Below are 24,098 nucleotides of genomic sequence, written 5' to 3'. Positions count from 1 at the left end.
AATTATGACCCTTGGGGGAAGGGTGGGGTCACAATGGGGGATTGAATTTCTACATAGGAATATATTAAGTACATCTTTAAAACCCGTCTTTTTCAGAAACTAATAAACCAGAAAAGCTTAAACTTATGTCGAAGCATCCTCAGGTCGTGTAGATTCAAACTGTGAAAATTATTACCCCTAGGGGTTGAACGGGGCCACAATGGGAATCAAATTTCTACATAGGAATATATAGAGTACATCTTTAAAAATCTTCTTCTTAGAAATTAATCAGCCAGGTAAGCTGAAACTTGTGTGGAAGCATCCTCAGGTAGTGTATACCTAAAAGTTTGTGAAAATCATGACCCCTGGGGATACAGTCAGTTCAAGCATATCTTTTACAACATACACCATAGCATAGCATAGCATTGAAATCTCATAGCATAGCATTGGAATCTCATATCATAGCATTGAAATCTCATACCATAGCATACACTCTCATAGAATCGCATTCGTCATATCATACCATAGCATAGCATACACATTATTTTAACTCGGTTTTAAATGTTTTTATTTGAAAAAATAAATGTTTACATGATAGATTTGTGGTAAACTTTGGCTTCTTATTATATCACTTCGAAATGTGTGGAACTCTTCTGTGTGTGGAGGCGTTTTCATTCAAATCTCATAGCATACCATAGCATAGCATACCATATCATTAAGTCCTTCATTTCAATTTCTCATAGCATTGCATACAAATCTCATAGCACATCATACAAATCTCATAGCATATCATTAGAATTGCATACCATAGCAAAGTATTAAATTGTAAAAGATATGCATTAAATGACTGTAGTATGGGGCCCACAGCGGGGGATCGAATTTCTACATAGGAATATATAGAATAAATCTTTAAAAATCGTCTTCTCGGAAACTAATAAACCAGAAAAGCTGAAACTTGTGTGGAAGCATCCCCAGGTAGTGTAGATTCAAACCCGTGAAAATTATCAACCCCGAGGGTAGAGTGGGGCCACAATGGGGGATCGAATTTCTACATGTACATAGGAATAAATAGAGTAAATCTTTAAAAACCGTCTTCTAAGATAATAATAAACCAGAAAAGCTGAAACTTGTGTGAAAGCATCCTCAGGTAATGTAGATTCAAAGTTGTGAAAACCATGATCCCTGCGGGGTAAAGTGGGGCCACAATGGGGGTAGAATTTTACATTGTAATATATAGAGAACATTTTTAAAAATCTTCTCAGAAACTATTCAGCCAGGTGATTATCTAAAATTGTTAAAACTTTGGCTTATAGATAATTCCTGGACGATTGGTTCTCACGAGGAGTTCAGTGTTTGATGTAGGTTTATATCCCATATATGAACAATTGTTTAGGATCTTTCTGAGAGCTGCAAAGCTCAAGATGTGATGTTACTATACAATCATCCTGTTAGAAAAGGGACTAATGATAATAAAAATAAGAATATCCAGTGGGAAAAATGGATTTTTATTTATACAGGATCTACATGTGTTATACTACATTGTCCAGATAGTTTGTATTATGACTCCATTGTGCTGGTTTTATCATACCTATTGTGCCTCTTAGGCAACTGATGATGGTTTTTTTCTTTTCAAATCCTTATGTTGACTTTTCAGAAAATAATAATTAAACCTGTGTGGTACAAATCGCGCATGTACACGCTTTTATTTTAAATATTTAGAATAAGTACGGGAACGTATAACCACCTCATGAAGTTGTGTTGAACTCTAAATGGCGAATTAAAATTAATGCCATCTTTCCAGAAAACGCTTATATCGACAAAATTATGTAAACGTGTACAAGGAGTAAAAAGCAATTCGTTATTTTTTTAGTATTTACTGCTCATTTCAAGCTTTGTGGCCTTTGATCAAACTGTAATATTATTTTGTGTGATAAATTTGTCGCATTAATACAGTAGCATAGAATTTTTTTCACAATCTTTTAAAATGAGAATTAATTATGTTGAAATGGTACAATTTTTTAGGCTTTAGCGTCAATATTTTAATGACTTGCTTGCCTGTGGAAAAGGAATGGTAATTCAAATTTGTCACCTAAAGTTTGAGCAACATTGTAACCCATTATAAACACAATTACAGTGTACATAAAACTGTACAAATTGTATCTGCCTGAGCGTAAGAGAAGGGGGCGAAGATGCCTGTACGCAGACCAGACATGGCGTGCACTTTTTAGAAAAAACGAAAACAGGAGGCCCACGAGCCTCATCGCTCACCTGGGCAACAATAGCCATAATAAAACCAGTTTTTAGAGTCATAAAATATCTGGACAATGTAGTGGAATAGATCCTGTTGAATGCTTTTTTCCATTTTCTCAAGATATTCGTATGTAAAACATTAAGCCACTATTTTACAGGATAGTAATTTCATATATTGAGCATTGTAGATCTCAAGAAGACTTTTAACAACTGATTATATATAACCTTCCAAACACTTTGAAATTCTAATGGGGGAGGGGGGGGGGCAAAAAAAAATTTCACTCACTGCTTGGACCCCAGTCTAAACAATTAATAATCAACAATTTGTCATCATGCTTGCATATAAGTACATGCATATGTTATGCCATGTTTTTGTTAATAATTAATAAAAATTTCTGGATATGATTCATTCCTCCTATATTGTCCCATCCTATCTTCGACAATCCCATCTTTGCTAGCCAAGGGTTTCTGATCCGTACCGCTCCTCACGAACCCTCGGCATATCGTACTAACAAAGGTCGGAATTTTTTTCGTCACGTGATATCCTATCCTATTTTTAAATTAGCTAAGTATTGAAAGATGCCGTACCTGAAGCAGAAATGCCAGCCTCTGTAGACATTGATAGTGACAAGTTAAAAGAATGTTTTAATGTCCTAAATATTCAAAAATAGGAATAATATTAATTGTTACAGATCAAATTCATTCGAAAGTTGTAAGACTGGAAGCGGGTGCGGCAAATCTACGAGTGCATGTCTCTGTTGATACACAATTTGGTGTACTTGTTATTGCATCATTGAATAAAGGCTCAAACAGAAAGACTAGAAAAACAAGCATTCTGAGAGTATTGCATAAGCAATACACGTCCCCTACCGGTTTGTGGAAATTGTGAAAACAATGCACTGTTATGCAGAATATCGATCCCGAACATTAAAAAATTGGAATATAAAAAATTAATTTTCTCGAAAATATGTCAACCAGACGCTACAAAAGTGTAAACTTGATCTGTAGTTTGACATTTTGAAGCTATTCAGCAAATTTCATGTTATTCCTCAAACACATAAAGAAAAAAAGTGTGGAAAACTGAAGTGGGACGGACAGCTGGACAGACAGACAGACAGACAGACGGACGGACAGACGGACTGACGGACGCAGAGGAAAGCTATAGTCCCCTCCCGTGAAAACCGGTAGGGGACTAATAAGGGGTTTGTTCTTTTCGTGTTCAAGACACTTATGAATAAACAGTAGGAAAACATTGTTGATTAAATTAGATATGTTTTGCATTTTTTGATTGGTCGAACGTGTTCAGTAAACCCTAATCAAAATTCAGAGAAAAGATCCCGAGTTTTGAAAGCACGATATGCCAAGGATTCATAAGAAGCAGTGCGGATCAGAAACCCTTGGCTAGCGAAGATGCGACAATCCTGACATTGAGAAATCTGAATCTACACTATCTTAGGTTGCTTTTACTAAAGTTACAGCTTTTTAAACAGACTTGAATTAACCCTGCCTGAGGATTTTCCACACAAGTTTCAGCTTTTCTGGCAATATGGTTTTTGAGAAGATTTTAAAGGATACCGACAATTTTTCAATAATATCTAATTATATCCCTGTGGAGGAGAGCATGGTCCTTCATTTTAACAAAATTTAATTCCCGTCATCTAAGGATGCTCTATGCTAAGTTTAGTTGAAATCGGCCCTGTGGTTATGAAGTAGAAGTCAAAATTTCTCTCCCTAACTGATTTCTCTCTGTTCCGTTTTGTTGTAGGCATAAAAAAAAAGTTCCTAGCGTTTTTCACATTTTGAGTCTAAAACTGAGATTTTCACCTCAACATTCAAAACATTCTAAACGTAAACAAAAACATGGCGTAGCTTTATTTACATGACAAAGAATTGTGAGCTATGCTAACACGACGACTGACTCTGACACTCAAATTTGGTTGATTATCATACTTGAAAGCTTTAAAAACAGAAAATCAATTTTTGACCAAAATCGTGACCATAGGCCTTTAAAACAAATATAATAAACCAAGATTTAAACAGTTTTTGACAAATTTACTAAATTCTTTAATCATTAAATTTGTAATACAAACCGATTTAACTTTATGTGGATTATAATTAAGTTCCAATTCATACATGTATCAGTACATGATGAGTTTTATCTAAATACAATTAGTGCTGATTCTACAGTCGAATTGCTTTTGAATGTACTGAGAAATTTAAAAGTAAAAAAGGAAATATAAGCCTTTTATATCTTAGATTATTTAGTGGCAACGAAAGATTATAAAGGAAATCACAAAAATGCACTTCCTGAAATGTTAAATGAACAATACCTGAAATTAAAAAAATTGTGTTTTTATTACTAAATAAGAATTAATGAAGGTTTCTCCACCCTCGATGTTTTTATGGTTTAATCTGTGTAATTTTTGTTTAAATTTGATGATTAATATGCAAACAATCAAATTAAAGTTAAATATTGGTATGTTGCAAATATTTTGTTCATGCTGTAGGAGCTAACACAAGTACACTATCAGGACAGTTATAGCAACGACTGCTCTCTTATCAAACATCACATTCATTTTAACTAATTTCGATATAATAAAGCAATTTTTAAAAGAAATTAATCGCAATCCTTTATTTTAAGTATTTTAACATTTTAAGGCCATTTAAAATTGCCAGTATGAAAGCTATCACATTTACATTGCAATCTGATTAAAATCAGCTGTCCTGATACGCTACCGCTCTCGAGCGTATCAGAACAGCTGATTTTAATCAGATTGATTTACAGTGCATTTTGATACGATTTTTCAACCATGAATAAGTACAGTTTAGCAACATAAAACGTCTATAACTTTTGAAATAATGGTTCAAACTCACTGAAAATTGGTACATTTGTAATTCATTATATATCCTATCGAAATCTGCAAAGAAATGTTTACCTTGCCAGGTAAAAAATTATGAATTGTGGTCTCTGTCAAGTTGGCCTATATACGGTTTTATCAGTTTTTCAATGAAATCAGCGATTTCAACTCAAACTACTCTCTGTGAATTGTTAAACATTGGTGTCATTTCACTTTACATAGCTTAAAATGTGTTAAACACAAGTATAAATCAAGAAATATTGGCAAAACTATGCACCACATAACACTATTATTATAACCGATAACGGTAAAATATTCCGGATTGCTCACAATGACGTCACACGACAATCGAAAGACCTTAATTTCAGTCGGCAACGATGGTTAGAGCATCTGGGAATTTACCCCCCCCCCCCTTTCCATCCTCCACATAATAGCATTTAAAGCAAACTATAAATAAAGAATTAATAATATGTACAATGTTTGTGTATAAATTGGATATATTGCAGGACAATCCAGTTGGATCAGGTACTGGAAAGTACAAAGAGCACAGACTGTTTTTTGCAAAAACAAACCATGCATCGTTAGTTCCTATAATGGGTATAATGAAGGCTAGTGTGTACATGGAAATGAACCAATGGACAGGACCCTTAAGTAATAACTGCTTGCAAGCCAATGAAATGTTATGATGGCATAGATCTGCCACCACTTGTCAGATGATTATGTCAACTTATCAGATCTTCATGTTGACTTGTCAGAAAATAATTATACTTAGTCTAAATAAAAACTCAACGCGTGTAAGTGTCCATAACTGACATATTCTAGTCATCCTAATACCTAACAAGTCGACATTAAGGTCTGACAAGTTAACATATTTATCTAAAAAGTTAACTTTTCGAATGAAGATGATAAATATTTTGCCTTAACTGGTCTTTAAAATATCTGAAAAGTCGACATAAAGATCTGACAAGTTAACATACTTATCTGACAAGTCGATATATAGAGTAAAAATGATTATATTATTTGATTTCGACCTTTTGTTTTTTGCAAAAATGTGTATGGAGGTACATGTAGGCATAATACATCGAAACAAAGCAAATGTAGGTTTGCATAGCTTAAGCATTATTTGTTTGTAGTAAAAAAAAACATTAATCTAAGTATAATATACTGTGGATTTCAATTGAAAATTTTAAAATTATAACCTAGTAACTGACTCATTTGTAAAGATGAAAAACGGGCTTTTGAAAACAAAACCACAGATTTCAATCGGGCTAGGACTTCTTATATACTTTTGCTTGAAATACAGATGACTTTATCGTGGCAAGCAATCCGCCCTGTTCTAAAAAACCGTACCAGGTTTGGAACCATGACAAAACTGTGGGCAGAATAATAAGTGCCTCAAAGCTAGAGGAACTGCAACTGAAAGGTAATAATTGCAGTCAGCTTTGGTTCAAAATACGTGACTTATTTTTAGCTCACCTGAGCTGAAAGCTCAAATGAGCTATTCTGACAACATTTTGTCTGTCGTCCGTCTGTCCGTCCGTCTGTAAATTTTTTACATTTTGAACTTCTTCTCTAAAACAGCTTGGCCAATTTCAACCAAATTTGGCACAAGACATCCTTATGGAAAAGCAAATATAAATTGCAAAAATGAATGACTGATCTTTTTTCAAAGCGGAGAAAATCTTGAAACTGTAGAAAAATTGGAAGCATTTTTAAAAATCTTCTCAAGAACTACTGAGTTAAAATTAACGTAATTAGGATAAATAATCCTGATGGCAAGGGAAATATAATTTGCAATCAAAGTACTGAAGTACTGACGGGAGTTGATTTTATCGATTATCATTTATTTTAAAATCAATTAATCATGCATGGCAATTAGTTTCTAGTTTGCATTTGAATTACGCACTTTTTTATAATATGAATTTTCAGACTTTTCCGACAAGAATTTCGAGAAACCTCATATGAATCATGTTGTGTAATATTTAAGATAGATTTCAACTACAAGTTTATATTAGTTATCGAAACAATTCTAAAAACTGTATGGATCCAAGCACTACTAATATCGAACTCTAGTCTCGTTTAACTAGACGCTCGGCTGTCTCCGTTAATATCCGACAAGCAAGAGAGCCCCCTCTCTGCTTGTCGCAGATTTACGGAGACAGCCGAGCGTCTGGTTGAACGAAACTGTATTAACTCTGGCGTAGGAATACATGAGACTACAAAAATATCTAAATTGTTCGTAGTATATAAAATTGAATATTTTCAAAGTGTTTATAGAAAAGATTCCTTGAAAAACAATGCTTCAGCATACATGACTGAAAATTTTTTCCAATTATTTTCAAGAACGTAGTCTTGTCAGCGGTGATGATTTGTGCTTAGGTCCAAACACTGTTTCACTTTCGGTTTGCCAGAGTAACTGCAAAGGAGATGTTGCTTAAAATCAACTCCCAAAAATTATGGGCTAATTTTTTCTCAAATCTGAGATATAACGACAATAATGATAAAGAAAAGGCGTGTTTTAATCAGTTTATAACCTCCGATTCGGTATTCTATATTTCAAAAAACGAGGTTCTTTGTATAAAACAGCCATTTTTGACGAATGATAATGTAAACCAGCTTTTATTCGCGTGCGAGAAATTTTCGCGAGGTTCGCGAGGGCCTCGTCGTCGCGATTCTTTTTCGCCGCAATGTCGTCTGGTTGTTTTAACAAAACGGGTCTGGATATGGCTTGATCGCGAACATAAATCGTCGCGAACCTTTTTTGCACGAGTAAAAGTTTGTTTACATTAAACTTGTCGATCTGACAAAGATGAATTTGTTTGCTGTGCAAATCTTGAAACATGCAAGATACATTGGTACCGATTTGGTGAAGTAAATTGAGGTTAAATATGTCAATGTGTTGACAGTTTTTTCATTTGACGGTGGTGTTACAATGAAGCGCACTGAAGTGGTAAAATTTTTGGTTTGAATGGAATGTTCTAAACTTTGTATCGAATGTCAATTGATACACAAGTCACATTTCTTTTAAAACGAAGAAAATAGTATTCGTCTCAATGTATATGTACCTAATTGGACCGTTTCCATACTTTTAGACGGTTTTAACATACAGGCACTTCGAATTCCGTACGGGAAAATACTCCCCATTGTACCAGTCACACCGTTTTTGCCATTCCCTATTAGTTACTGAATTAACAAGAATCTTAGGACATTTTGGCATGTATAACTGGGTTATGTTTGATATTTGAAATGCAAATGAATGTAAAAACATTTTCACTTTGAAAGAAAAAAAGGGGGTATTAAAATCGACATACATGAAAAACTGATCTGGTGCGTGTACAATGTACATGTACATATGGAGAGAAAAAAATGTCAAATTTCCAAATTTCTTGTTTTACCCTTGGACCCTGGAAATGTTGACAAAAGCTGCATCCCGATTTTTAATTATATGTAATTTTGTCTTTCGTGCTGTTTATGATATCATCTTTATAGTATTAAACGGTGTACTTTCAAAATATTGAAGTGTACATTTCTCGTTTCAAAAGAAATGGGCGTGTCTTATGTATCAATTGACGTTCGATACAAAGTTTAGAATATTCCATTCAAACGAAAAATTTTACCACTTCAATGCGCTTCATTTATGTTAGCTTGTTTTGATTTTCGTTTCATTTTCATTAATTATGCTTTATAACATGGGGAACTATCGCCTATACTTCGTAATTTTTACGTATCAAATCAAACATAGACTTCGGTAAATCAGACAGTCGACCGTTTACCTGCACAAAATAATCTGATGTATTAACAAAGTTCTAAAATACAATTCGTTCTATTGGAAATTCAGTTTATTCTTATGCGTAGTGGTTGATTAATGCAATGTGTTTTGTTGAGATGCTCAGCATTTTCTCGAGTTTATTCAGTTAAACAGAGTTTAATATCGCTGAAGGCAATATGTAGGTTTACATTTGATTCATGTTGAAAAATAAATCGTGCTTATTATTTGTTTTAGTGCATGTTTCTTCTAATTAATTGTTTACAATTTCTATTTACTAACCATATTTAAGTGTTAAGCTTTTAATTATGAGCGAGATACAGAGCTTTGCACACAATTTTATGTTTGTACACAGATCTGAGGCCCTTATTTATTTATTTTTTGTGTCTACATTTAAAATGCTATATTTAAAATGCTGAATAGGAAATACCAAGTTAAAAATCTTTGGCTGAATGTAATAAAATAATGTGAAAAAAATATGACTCAAACCTAGCAGAAATGTGAGCGCTGTATCTTGCTTATAATTCTCCGATTGACGCTGAAATTTTGGTTGATCGTTAGAAATATCTCGCTAAACGTTAAATACTTGTACTTGTACTATAAAAATTAAAGAATGATATGCTGTAACTACCTCATGGGGCCCCCTCTTTATACGATGAATTATATGAATTCTACATCAATTTTGATAATTTTTTCAGACATGAGTAAATTAAAACGACGCCGTTAAATCAGTTTCCATAGTTCTCTTAAGAAAATATTACAGTGGATAATCACCCTGGTTTGTAGGCATTTGTTATTTTTGAATAAAGATTAAAATAATGGTGGGCCTTAGTAAATAGAGTGATATGCCTGTCAATACATTCCCCCCTGCGAATGTGTTTGGAATGTTTTCTTTATAATAAATCCAGAGGTGCACGAATGAAAGTTCACGAGATTTCACCGAGAATTATTCAGTTCCTGTAAAACTTCGAGCGGAACTATAAGTGTTCGGATAATATACTCAAAATACGAGAGTACTTGCCGTTTTTCATATCATAACCTACATCTTTTAAGATATATGTCTTAATTTATCATCTAGCGGTTATTAAACTAAACGATTATATTCAGAACAGGGTTATCGTTCGTGTTCAACCACTCTACACATGGTTGGAAATATAAACATTGGGTTACTTAATAAAATCATAGCCATGTTTCATGTTTTTAACGTTTGCAATGCCATGTTTTTTAAAAAAAAAAGAAGGACTTTTTGTTTGTATAAAGAATTAATATATTGAGCCATTTTCAAAGAACATTTTGCATAAAATAGTACAGTCTGTTTCACTATTGATGCTATTCCTAGGTCAGGCGCGGATGGAAAATTAATCCTTAGGGGGGTCGGTACTAAGCATGTTAGTTGTTGCAACAGCAGAAAAAACCCTATATTTTCTATTGTCACATTAATTTTCTAGAACTCATTTTATCCACTAATTAATGAAGTTTAACACCAAGAAACGTTTAGATTTTATATTTGACTATATATACTTAGACTCAAGGAAACAGACTCTAAACACGAGAAACGTTTTCACTGCGAAATTGAAAGGCTAAAAAAAACCACGTGCTCTAAATTTGAATGACAATAACATTCGCAGGGATGATATTGGTTATAATAGTTCTTTAACATGTCACGTGACAACAGTATTCATTAATCAAGTGAGTAAGGTTATAAAAGTCACACGAGATTACGCCAGCTAAACAACAGTCGTTATAACGGGAAAGACCAACTAGATATTTGAATGTTTTTTATTTGAGGGCATTGAGGTACTATTTTCTTCTTCTTCATATCTATCGGAATTTTTTAAATAAAATACAATAACTATTTTAAATTTTTCAAAAATACTATAAGTAGTAAGTAGTTGAAGAAAAAAATGTACCTACATGCTCTCAAATATTTTGATCGCTTTATAAAGTGGGGGAAACGGGGGGGGGGGGGGCAGAACGAACATATAGGGACTTGGAAGTTAACAGTGCACCCCTACCAAAAGTTTAGTTTTATATCTTGCATAAGATTTTCTTATTTTCGGTAAAAAATGGTATGCCGTAAAGGTACAATGTCAAAGATTAAGTGTTTGCAAAAAAAATTGTAAAATTCAATACTTTACAATATTTTTTGTTTGTTATTCTTCCGAGGGGCTATAAGACACAATATTCTTTGAACGCCCATATAAAGTCATTGTTGCTCAGGTGAGCAATGTGGCCCCATGTGCCTCTTGTATTCACATATTTTTAATATGTTTAAACGGATTTTTTATGTGAAGTGTAACTTTACATAAATTGATATGCACCTATAAAGACATCTGTATAATTTGATTTATAGAGCCTACGTCTTTTTTAATGACCATTAATATAATCAGAATGACTCTCCTTTAAAGATACAACATCATAAAGTGGAAATGTGGGGGGGGGGGGGCGTTGTCGTAGGTTACCATAAGTGCCAGGTAGCTAAGTTGTTTACGCACATGACTAGATTAATCATGTTAATATGTACATCAGGAAGAAAATAAATTTTAATTTTGCATTTTTTTTAACACTGTGTTTGCAGCAAAGGAAAAATTTGACATTAGCACCAACGTTAAGCTGGTCCTAGAAAATGGGTGTATAATTGATGATGAAGAGGCCTTCCAGTTACTTCAGGGTAGTGTTAGTGCAGTGTTTTGCCTCAAAGAAGGTGAAAGTCTGTCATTTGCAGGACCATCCACTCAGTCTTCCGCATCAGGTAAGATTTAATGGTGTAAAGGTGATGTGGATAAACTGACGTTTCCGAGTTTTTGGGAGTCTCTCCTATGCACTTACTCGAACAAACCGAAAGTGAAACATTGTATGGACCTAAGCACAAATCAATATCGCTGACAACACTTAGTTCTTCAAAATAATCGATATATTCGAAGCAATGTATTCTGAAACATTGTTTTTCAGGAAAACTTATTTAAATTAAACCTTGTGAGATTTTAAAAGGCACAAATAGTTTAGCTATTTTTTAAAGTCGTATGTATTCCTCCACTAGAGTTCAATGTAGTCTCGTTCAACCAGACGCTCGGCTGTCTCAATTAATATCCGACAAAACATAGAGTCTCTCTTGCTTGTCGGAGATAAACGGAGACAGCCGAGCGTTTGGTTGAACAAAACAAGAGTTCAATCTTGCCTTGGTCCATACCATTTCTCAGATATATTTCGATTACTGATCCTACTTGCCATGCAAAATCACATATCGTTGATTTTAAAACAAAGGATAATCGATAAAATCAACTCCCGTCAGTACTTCAGTACATTGATTAAATTTAGGTACTACCTGGCTATTAGACTTTTGTTATGTATCTGATGCATTTGTTTGTGTCATAGTGAAGGCAGTTAAGGTGGTCTGACCACAGGCACTTGTGTACTATAATGTCAGTGCCTACGGTTCAATTAGAGTATATCATGTTTTGACGCAGATTATGCACATTAGAATACAACAAAAGTAAGCATGCTATATATGGTTGTTTAGATAATTTATTGTAGAAGAAAATGGTACTTAACACTTTTGCATTGTATTTCGTATAAAAGCGAAAACAACTGCAACACACGGGAGGGGGTGGTTTACCTCATTCGGAGTTAGATACCTTGTGTTATTATTATACTATAGGTAATTTTTTTTCTTAGAAACAAGTGCCTGTGGTTTAGACACACCAAATGCATTATTTAATGAATCGATGAAGAATCATTTTTTAAGAAATGATTTTACAAAAATGGCACCTATATCAACTTCCAATTATTTTATATTAATTTTTTGTATTTTTTTATGGAAACCGGTCCGGAAACATCGTTTTAGCTAGGAACGGGATATCTTGAAGCTAAAAAATGTGGTATAACTTAATGCAATTATCCATAGATTTAAAAGGTATAACAGAATTCCGGTTTTGATTTCCAGAAATATTTTTGATTAAATATTAAAAACATGACCAAACGATCGTTCGCATGTATTTATTCATATTAATATTTTTTTTTAATTGAAAGTTTTGAAGGGGCATGGTCACGATTTTGGTAAAATTCTTTTTTCTGTGTTTCTTGTTTACAATGTTTTAAGAATGCATTTATTGTGATCAAATGAAATTTGAGAATCAGTCATAGAGTTCTATGCAGTATACAGAGTTTACAATTCTTTATCATGTAAACAAGACCTGTGTCCTATTTTTGTTTACATACATAGGTTCAACAAGACTTTGAACCGTGCGTGCACGGGTTGACATTGCATATTGGACATTTACGAAATAGGTACACCGACACACCTTATTATTGACATTTACAATAATAAAGCTATAAGCCTACACTACACTTTCCTTAGTTTGAATAATCTAACTGTGTCTCGGGAAAGGTCCTCACAAAAGTTAGAATGCCTCCCTTATAAATTGCAGAATCGCTTCGGAACGATTTTGGAGAAAGTGAATGAAGTTGCCTTGAAAATAACAGTCAAATTCAACACAACAAACCTTTTTGAGACTGCAAATACCTTTCAACTAAAAATTTTATCCATAGAATAGAAGAATCCAACACGTTTTCACGAACGTACTCGTATTTTCTTTGTGAAACTGGGTCCGTGGGACATTATTCATTTTTACAAAAAAACATTCTATCTTCACTCTCTTAACAAATATAATGCAACTTTTTTTGCAGTAATCAAATATTTTTTGGCATCATGAAGACACATTTGTTATTTTATACTTTCTCTCATAAGAAATCATTAATATATATGAACAGAATATATAGCAATAGTCCAATGAAAATTTACCCGTATTTGTATTATCATTTCTGGGTTTATTCATGCAGATGTGATATTGTGGAAACAGACTAAAGATCCCGTTAGCGTGGATGTACTGCGCAAGCGCAAGATTATAAAATCCAAAACATCCAGGTGATTTCCGGGATGGATTTTTTTAGGAATTTTCGTTGATTATCAATTAGCGAAGCTTAACTGAGAAAAAATAAAAACAAATTGGTAATCTTCAAGTACCAATGATGTTTAAAATATATAAAACCAAAAGACTGTAATCTTCCGATTTCTCGGTATCTCGGTATTAAAGACTAAAAATTATTAAAAATATTTTAATATAGTAGTATAGATATACCTATAAAAATCTTTTTTAACCTAATTTCTCTATCTTCTTATTCATTTTAAGCATAAATAAACAGATCCTAACGTTAAACACTTTCATTTTAGGTCTAACATTGGAAATTTTACTTCATCATTCAAAATGATAACAAAAGCTTTGTTAGCATAGCAATGAATTGTAAGCTCTTTAACTCGCTCATAACTCAGCGAATAAATCTAAAAATCTTGGTTGCCTATTAAAAATGCCTTACTGAAGCATTGTGAATATTAAAATCGGAAAATAGTTCTTGACCAAAATTGTGACCATGCCCTTTTAAGCTCTAAAATATCTTGTTTGTTCTTAAAACAGTTTTTTTTCATTTTTCTAAAAAGTACAAAAATATTCATATAAAATAACCGAAAGCCGATATTGATCTCTGTTTTGTGGAATTACATTTCAAAATAAAATTCTCTATCGATCCATCAAATAAAATTCTAGTGTGTCGAATTACTTTTATCTCATCTTATAGTTTTAACTCTTTTGGGCAGTGTTAAAGGTATATGTGGCGTATTATTTTATAATAAGATCGGATTATTATATATATATATATATATATATATATATATATATATATATATATATATATATATATATATATATATATATATATATATAAGGTTATAAATATGAATAACCCCACCCTAAATGGGTCAGGTGACATAAATTTCGGTCTATTAACAACAATGGCGACGACGAGAAAGAGGGGTAGACCGTTAAGTTTGGCAGATTTGGCAAGAAAAAAAAGAGACAAACAAGGAAAGGAACAAAGAGAAGATCGTAATTAGAGACCATGTAGATTGATGGAATAAGAATTAAAGCCGAATTAAATTTAAGTTTCCATCATGAAAGGGGGGGGGGGGTTGCTAGTCATGTTCGTGCTCCATGTGTCCCATGTCTTTACTTTATAAGTTATAAACCAGAAATGGATTTTCGTTTGGAGGAATTTTTGAACAAAGGGTAAAAAACACTCTCAGTACATGCATCCCTCAGGGAGAGGGATATTTATTTCGTTTACCGTATTAATGATGCTGAAATTGTATTTCATCTTTATAGCACATGCAATTAACAATTTATATCATTCTACATTATTGAATGATTGAAATATAATGCTCGACTATCATCTGATATAAGAATTATCTAATTTATGTTATATGGTATGATTTGAAAATGTTTTTCTAATTTGTAAACAAACTGTTTTTCCATCGTATTTTTAATGCTGGGTTTTTGTGTACTCATCCGCAGGGGCGTTTTAAATGGTGGATCACATTAATATTCATCAGACGTGTAGCAAAGTTTAGAGACAAATAACTAAAGACAGAGCTTGTTTTATTGGCCTAGCGTTTGTGAAACGTCTAATTATAAGACGCATGATGTATATTTTTACTCTATTTCAAATATTTTATTTCAAATACGCGACATATACCTGTAACAATTTGAATAAAGTCTGATACGTATTTTGAAGCATGATTCTTGTTGCATGAAAATCTACTTCGCTTTGCTTGACTTTCTTAAATTTACATTTCTACAGGTGGTAATTCCAGTCATCGCTTACATCTAAAGCAACACACAAGAAATAAACAAACTTCCGTAAGTATGTTGAATTAAATTTAACAATATAGTCTCAAAAAAAACAACTTCAGCGACCCAAATAAACTGCTTGCTTTCATTTTTTAAGGTCTTCCGCTGGGAGCGGAAGACTTTACTATTATTCTGAAAAAATTTCAAATTTCTTATTTTTTTTTCTTCTAGACGCCAACTTTGATCCCTAATATCTCGCTCGTTTGTTCACCGCTTGTTTTGAAATTTTCAGGACTGATAACATGCCGCGTGATGTTGTCGTTGCATATTTTAATTGAGAAAAATCCCTATCCGGTTTTGAGTTATTCCCCTTTTAGTAAAATTTAACGACTTCTTTTGTCCAGGGGGGTTTAGCTTTAACGATGACTGGCAGAGTCTCAAAGATGGGCTGGTTTGGAAGCTAATACATTGAATTTGTGCGAGACATATTTTATTTATTTTTTAAATGCAAATAAAAGGGGTGGTATAGATGTTGAAACAAAGGTAAAAAAAAAAATTTTTAAATTCGCGTATTTTTCGTGTTAGTTTTCTACCTGACATAAATTTGTTATAATATGTATTTTAAAAGTTCTTGGTCTTACCAAGACCTTTCATTTGGTATACAGAAAAAGGGGCTGGCCCCTATAATTAGGGAGTTAGAGGCGTCAAAAGTTTCTTGTCAATAACTTGTAAAGGAATAAAAATTCTAATGCATTATTGAAGCAAAGTTGTAGAAAAATTAATTTTGAATCCTTCCATAGTATTTAATTTAATGTTTTCGTAATTTATAGTCAGTATTTGCAGAAACAATTGTTGTCAGTTCGGTCCATCTATATTTAGATGCATTACGAGACTCAGGTAACCGATCGATAGGAGAGTCGACAGTGCATGTGCTTGTAGAGCTGGACGTACACGTTTAACGCCCCACTGTGTTACTGTAACAGAGACATTTTGAATTGTTTCAGTACTGGGAGATGGTTAATAAAATGGTTCCAATGCATGGTAATTAAACTCAACTTTACTACAATACGTATACACGGCCGTCTTATAAAGCACAATGTGTATTACTGACATGACAAATGCACGCTGGCAATTTAAACGAACGCGGGATTGCTCCCGATAGAACATTTCTTTTAAAGCAAAACAAAATACTGATTTGTGATGGATATAATATTATCATCGTGGAGATGATTTTAAAAAGTGAACTTAATATTCGTATACGATAATATTTGAATCCAAAGCCGCTAGTTTTAAGTTAAGGTTATTAGGGATATTAATTATGACTTGCCCTGCGTTTCACGCTTTTTACCTGCTAAACATCTACAAACGAAAATACCAAACAAACTTCAGCAGCAACTTATAAATTATTTATTCCATACACAATTCTAAAGAGGAAATTAAATAAATTTTATAAATACTTTATACTTGTACTCGCTATCTTCCATGGAAAAAAAGTGGCATAGAAAAAATGTTGTTCAATGTTCATCAAATACGCTTTAGCCTTAGCAATCGAAAACAAGCATTCCTATTAAAGGAATGACCGGCAGTTATGATATATAGATAGCTAGAACCAATCAACATGATCAGTTTGCTGTTAAATAATTAAAAAATACTGTACATGTATTTTTACAAAATATAGAATATTTTGAATCTGTACACCATCATTTCATCATTATAAACCGTCAACAAATTTAATTTTGAAATAAATTTGGGGAAAGCCGTTCGTAAACACCTTGTCTAGTTTTATATTTTCAACATAATTATTAAATGTTAATGTATCTTCTCCTTCTTCAGAATACTAGGTAGGGCTCTTCAAAGAGCATTAACACGTATACAAAGAAAGAGTTGTATTTAAATAATTTAATGCGACTGAAAAACATTGAATGCCATCATAACTTGCTATTGAGGTCGCATTATAACGTAACCTTGTTTATAAATCAAGCCGTCTTCCTAGCTACTATTATGCAACATCAATAGATCGAGGTCAGTTCATGGAGCATCTTCTTATGATCGAGGTCAGTTCATCGAGGTCAGCTGCATTACTGAATGAATCCTTACGCGTGAGACAAAATGTGCATTCTTGAATTAACAGGTCGAACTGTATTTAATGTATGTTTACATCTATTTAGGTAAATTAATTGAAATAAAAATGAGTAAAATGTTATATAAATACTAAACCAAAGCTTCAAGATTTAATAAAAACTACTTATGCAAGCGGAATGTGTGCGAACGTGGAAGCATTTGCCGGATGCTTCATATGGACACAGCAGTGATCGGCCAAAGCCGATCACAATAATTAACAAACTGTATATTGATAGATTGACATATCAACAAACATTCAGACCCGCAATGTGTTTTTTTTTTTACAAGTTCTATAAAATGTAGACTCAATGACTGAATTCTTTACCGTTTTCCGTCTGGGTTATTTTGAATCACGTGTGTACGTTATGCGTACAAATAGATTAGCAGCCATATAGATGAACACTTTAAGTGTTTAATTTTTAAAAGAAATTGTGTACAGCAATGCAATGCTAGGGCAATTAAATTCGAACAATGTATATGGTGAGGCCAGTCGGACTGATACTGGTTCTGCTTGTTCTACAAATAGCGAATGTAAGACGAAGTATTGGGGTGTTATATTTTAAATAAATATAAGTATTGCTTTCTTAAAAGCTTGCATTATTCAACAATTGAAAGTATTTTATTGGAAGCATTCTTAGTTACCTTAGCTGCATATATGTACCGCTCGGTCTGTATCCCGGAAAAATTGACTACCATCCGAAGTTTTTCATACAAGAGCTACAGACTTGCAGCTAACATTACCTTTAATTGAAATTGGTTCTCAGTCTCTCTTTATGCCTGTTTGTTAGCGGTTAATCCAATTTCATTTTGAATATCCTTTTGTAATTTAAAAAATGCGATGTGAATATTTTTTTCATGCATTATTTCGGATAAAGCAATGAAGAGTTGTTTCTTGAAATTTTATTAGACCATAAAATTGTAAAATGCTAACATTGAAAATTGTGCCCGATTTCTTTCTTTTTTTAAGGTAAAACTTTATTGATTTTAAAAATGATTATTGATTTAAAAAATGGTTCTTTGAGACAAACAAATTGACATAATCAATAAGAGTTTGACAATCTCTAACTGCAGGTCTGTAGCTTTTAGTCTTAAAAAGAATCGGATGGACGACCTAGGACCCAGATCGTCCATCCGAATTTCTTGAAAATTGCTATTTCTTTCGTACGCGGACGCAATACCCACCGAGACTAAATGGTTCGTATCTTAAGTTTTAACTGCTTTGAAAGGTAATATTGGTTTTCTGATAATTATGAACATGAATAATTAAATAACATATAATATGAATAGTTAAAATTACAGTAAAATTACCGGCATCGGTCTTCTCAATGCGCTGATCTAGAAGGGGAAGGGTTCCAGAACCCAACCCCCCCCCCCCAGCAAATTTTTTTTCAATTACGTGTACATTATAAACTTACCAAATATGCCTCGGACATCCCTTGGCAAACTCAAATAACCGTCAGACTTTTCAACACCCACCCCGGAAAAAATTTCTGATCCGCGCATGTTCCCCCTCCTCGAAATACAAAATTATTCTTCAAAACCCCCTGTAAAATTTCCAGGATCTCCGCATATATACTAAAAGATTCATTGGCACTTGCGTTCGATAAAAATGCGTGTAAAACGTTTACCAATGGTCTTTTTACCTTCATACCGGGCATAACCACAGTCCCACTATGTGAATAAAATGCTGCGAATCAAACTAGAGACAACGTGTTAAGATCTGTATTTGCTTATAAACATGTAGTATCATCGTGCAAAATTCACTGTTCAATTATAATTTTTTTTTGGACTTTACTTGTATCTGTTTCGTCATTTTTTCTCACAGTTTATTTCTTACAAAGTTACTTTTTTATTTAGAGATTGACACTTTTCAGACTCTATATTATGTGATTTCAAAGAGACAGAGTGTCATGTCTCAAGGACTGTTAATCTCTTAAAACAACTTTGTGCAATTATCAGATTTTCATTTCTTGGACATCAAAGACTCACTGAGTTTATTTAATTATTTTATATCTGTGAACCTTTCACTCAGCTTACTTATATCATTACCTGTCAATTTATACTCATTGTTAAGATTCTTATATATAGTTATGTACAATTGTCAATGCGCAGTCGGGAATACTGCGACCAGCCCCGGCCACGTCCGACTCATCCAGAGTCTTGAGTCCGGAGGCCACTACTGGCCATATCCGACTTGTTTGTAACATGTCTGTCTGTTAAATTGTTATAATGTTGCCATCGTTGAGTCTCGTCCAATAAATGTGGAATCCTGCATCAATTGCCTGTTTATTTCTCTGGAACTGTATACTGGTGGACCTTCAGGAATACGACAAACCTACCCTTCGTTTTAGCTTACGGCCCACAGCGCGCCACAACCTTATACCTTATACACTTTACGCCAACATTCCCTCACCCGGTTCGTACTGCACACGACCGATGCAGATCCAGACGAATTCTCTAGCACCGTAAAATCTACGCGGTCACAGTAGTATAATACTTTGTTTCTCAGTGTTTATACATCTAATATTGTACTATGGTCAGCTATCAATTTTTTGTATTACGTCACAAGTATGACGCAGCTACGACGGAAGACCTAATCGTTGCTTGCAACGAGCTCGTCTCTAGTTTTAATTATTACCCCCATGTTATGAAATGTTGCTCGTTATAAAGAGCCCTGAGGTCAGATTTTGACATTTGTGACGGGATGACTTAGTCGATATTGAGCTTAAATTAACGCCTGCTAATGGGTAAGTCTTAAGTCTGAACAAAAAAATAGAGATTGTTTCGATTGTAAGGCAAAGTAAATATGGAATCTTAATTTTGTGTATCTGTCACGTGTAATTTAGGGAAATATCTACATTTGTTATACATGTAAAATATTATATTTACATTCTACTGTGTTTTTCTATTAAATTCCGTGATGTTTAAATGCCTCTAAATGCAACACCTATTCACTGCGTATGAATTTACGAGTAATTTACATAAGTAGTTCTCAAACAGTGATTCCTATGTTATCTGTTAAAAATGCATTGCATGAATGTTGTCAAAACACCATGTTTTATAATTATTCAACAAAAAAGTTGACTTTATTGTTAAAAACAACATTTCAAGAGTTATTTATCATGGATTATATTTTCATGCTCGTCGATCACATCTCAACAGTCTATGTGAAAACCAGTTTGAACCGGTTTTGCAAAACAGCTGTTCTTGCTGTTACTTACTCACTCCCTCCGTGATCTGCACTTTATATCGATTTATTTAAGTAAACAATTGATTTCTTCAGTAAGGGAATGTAAATATAAGCATTAAATGATTTATTTTTGACGTCGTGGTGTCAATAACTGCCGTCAGGTGAGCAAACAAATTATCATAACGCGCTAACGCGCGTTATTCAATTTGTCTGCTCACCTGACGGCAGTTATTGACACGACGACGTCAAAAATAAATCATTCAATGCTATAATAAAAATCTTCGACCTATTGGTCAATAATTCTTGTTGTTTCTTAATATATAAAGATTAAATCAATTTAATAAATAGCGGGCTTAACTCAGTACTAATATACATCAGTGCTCGTATATGAAGATTATCGTAAGTATGAAGAATTAAAGAAAGGTACATTGTATATCCGGCAAATGATATAAACACAATAATTAAAAAGATACTATTATCTAAATTATTAAGATTGTATACCACAACAAACACCCCTAGTTTGTTCATTGTTCATCGTATAAATGCATGTACCGATAGATTATTGTTTTTAATCAATTTTAAACATAGATCTCAAATCAAATTAAGGAATAGGAATCATTCTTTGAGTATCATGAGGTGATCAAATACGGCCGGGGCTGATCATTCCAGTAAAGCCCTTAAAGCTGCATGATATATTTAATCGCACCCGACCGTATTATATATATATATATATATATATATATATATATATATATATATATATATATATATATATATATATATACATGTATATATACAGCAAAACTCGTTTATAACGAATTTCAAGGGACCATAGAAAAACTTCGTTATAGCCGTAATTCGCTATACGTTTATAACGAATTTGTAAAAAATATTATAGTGAATTCGTTATAAAATAATTTAGGGTTTTTCTGGCTAACAGTTTTCTAAACTATTGTAAGTTATTAAATTAGTATTACCATCATTTACAAAAAATATCAATATAACCATTTCATTTCAATTTTTAAAAAAATTCTGTATACTATTTGAATTTGAGTATTTTATATATGCATCTTAAAATTTCATGTTTCAATTTCATGTTTGCAATGAAATTTGAAATGGAAAAAATTCGTTATAAAAATGATAAAATAAGTTAAAATTTTGCCAGCGGGGGTCTTAAAATTACTTCGTTATAACCATAAATTCGTTATAGCCGTGTTCGTAATATGCATCAAATTTCTATAGGTTTATATACGAAATTTGCCGGGACATGAATAACAATTCGTTATAGCCGTAAATTCGCTATATTCGTGTTCGTTATATTCGAGTTTTTTATATATATATATATATATATATATATATATATATATATATATATATATATATATATATATATATATATATATATATGATTTCAGCCAAGTGTACGATTAAAAATTAAAATTAAAATAGTCATTAGTGAAAAGTATTGAACTATATATTACAAAATTGATTCGTAGTATTATCACAAAGACACTGGAAAATGTAAATATTGAACAATACGTAACAAACTTGATTCGTAGTGTTATCATCAAGACACTGGAAAATGTCAATATTGGACTATACAATACAAAACTGATTTGTATCGTTATCATCAAGACACTGGAAAATGTAAATATTTCTTTATATCATATGAAGAGGTACCAAATGTATTTTTCAGACGATTCTCAAGACCAATATAATGTTTCTAAACCAAATTTGAAGCTGTGAAACGAAATTGATCTCAAAATACATTTTCATTTGTAATTTGTACTAATATTTCTAAAGAAAAAGGTCTTCCTTAAGATTTGGATATCAAAAAAAGCAGATTGACTGTATTTATTTGAAAACACAATTGTGTAGAACCATACTCAGATTTTGTTCAAATCATGATCTTCAGGGGGAGGAAGAGGCTTATTTGGGGGTGGTGGGGTGAATTTTTACATAGGAATTAATAGATAACTTTTTTTGAAAATTTTCCTCTTATAAACTTAAACAAATAAAGGGAATTTTATGTTTCATAGAAATATGTAAAACAGAGATCAATATCGGCTAGTCTAGATTATTTGTATTTGATGCCATTAAGCTGATTTGATTAAAGTTCTGGTTATTGTTGCGTATGTGAGTGATGCAGCCCATGGGTCTCTAGTACTGACAATTAATTTGATATGGTACAATAATACTCAACAAATGTGCTAAATTTAGTTTTTACTTGTAGACTACTAGAATTCCTCAGGTGCCCGAATGCATAATTTGTGAAGAGAGATTCTCCGACACATTTTTCATCCCATGTGGACATATCGCCTGCACAGTTTGTGCAGAAGAGTTGACCAAGAGAGGAAAACAATGTCACATTTGCAGAGGAATTTTCACTTCAACCTCCAAATTGTTTTTTTGACATTTATACCCAGTCATTGTTTTTGTATTAAACACTTATTTGATTGCTAAATAGTGAACAACTTTTGTTTTAAACACTCTTGTAAATTTTAGTAGCATAAAAACTGACGTCCTGTATGTTTCAGTAGCAGAAAACTAATGAGTTGTTGACCATGGTTAGTGGAGAATTTCTTATTTGTAAACTGATCTTTTTTTAATTGGCCTGCCTGCTATTAACATTTTAATAATGTTTTAAGGTTTTGTGCAGTAGTAGAAAACTATTGTATATATAGAGTGAGGTCAAACTAATATTTACTAATTTTGATTCATTGTCAGGAAGAACATCTCGCATGTTTTAAAAGGTTTGACACTAGCCAAGATTTGCGGATCTGCATGTTAGATGGTAAAAAAATAGACATTCCTAGAGTTGATTTTAAAAAAAAATACATTGAGGAAAAATTACACGGATTATCAGGAAGAGACGAGTTTTGATAAAATTGTAAAATAAAACTAATTGTCGTTTTTATTCTGTTTACCGTTTCAATCCAGTTCGCACTATCAGACATCTGCTCATCTACAAATTGTTACATGCGCGAAAATTATGTGCGTACGGTTCGCTGTAGAATTCACGTTATTCCTATATAAAAGCAGTAAAATTTTCTTAAAAATTAAGACATTCAGTATTACAAAATAAATAGTGCCTGTTTGGGAGGATAACAGTTGAAATTGACACCCCTCGAAAACCATTGTCAACCTCCGCTTCGCGTCGGTTCACAATGGTTTTCGAGGGGTGTCAATTTTAACTGTTACCCTCCCAAACAGGCACTATTTATATACTGTTAGATTAATTTGACCAAAATACG

General features: G+C 32.8%; 1 protein-coding gene across 1 annotated transcript in view; it reads left to right on the top strand.

The window, feature by feature from the left end:
- Positions 1-23,758, top strand: part of LOC128186748 (uncharacterized) — a 34,250-nt gene extending 10,492 nt beyond the window's left edge. Inside the window, exons 3-7 of the mRNA XM_052856626.1 lie at positions 5,594-5,738; positions 6,391-6,510; positions 11,432-11,605; positions 15,544-15,602; positions 23,078-23,758. Coding sequence (XP_052712586.1) covers positions 5,594-5,738; positions 6,391-6,510; positions 11,432-11,605; positions 15,544-15,602; positions 23,078-23,257 — 678 coding nt within the window. The 3' untranslated portion in view covers positions 23,258-23,758. The remainder of the gene's footprint in view (positions 1-5,593; positions 5,739-6,390; positions 6,511-11,431; positions 11,606-15,543; positions 15,603-23,077) is intronic.
- Positions 23,759-24,098: the final 340 nt, after the last annotated feature.

Source organism: Crassostrea angulata, chromosome 6, assembly GCF_025612915.1.
Source record: "Crassostrea angulata isolate pt1a10 chromosome 6, ASM2561291v2, whole genome shotgun sequence".
Taxonomy (NCBI): Eukaryota; Metazoa; Mollusca; class Bivalvia; order Ostreida; family Ostreidae; genus Magallana; species Magallana angulata.
This window is presented reverse-complemented; position numbering and strand designations above follow the sequence as displayed.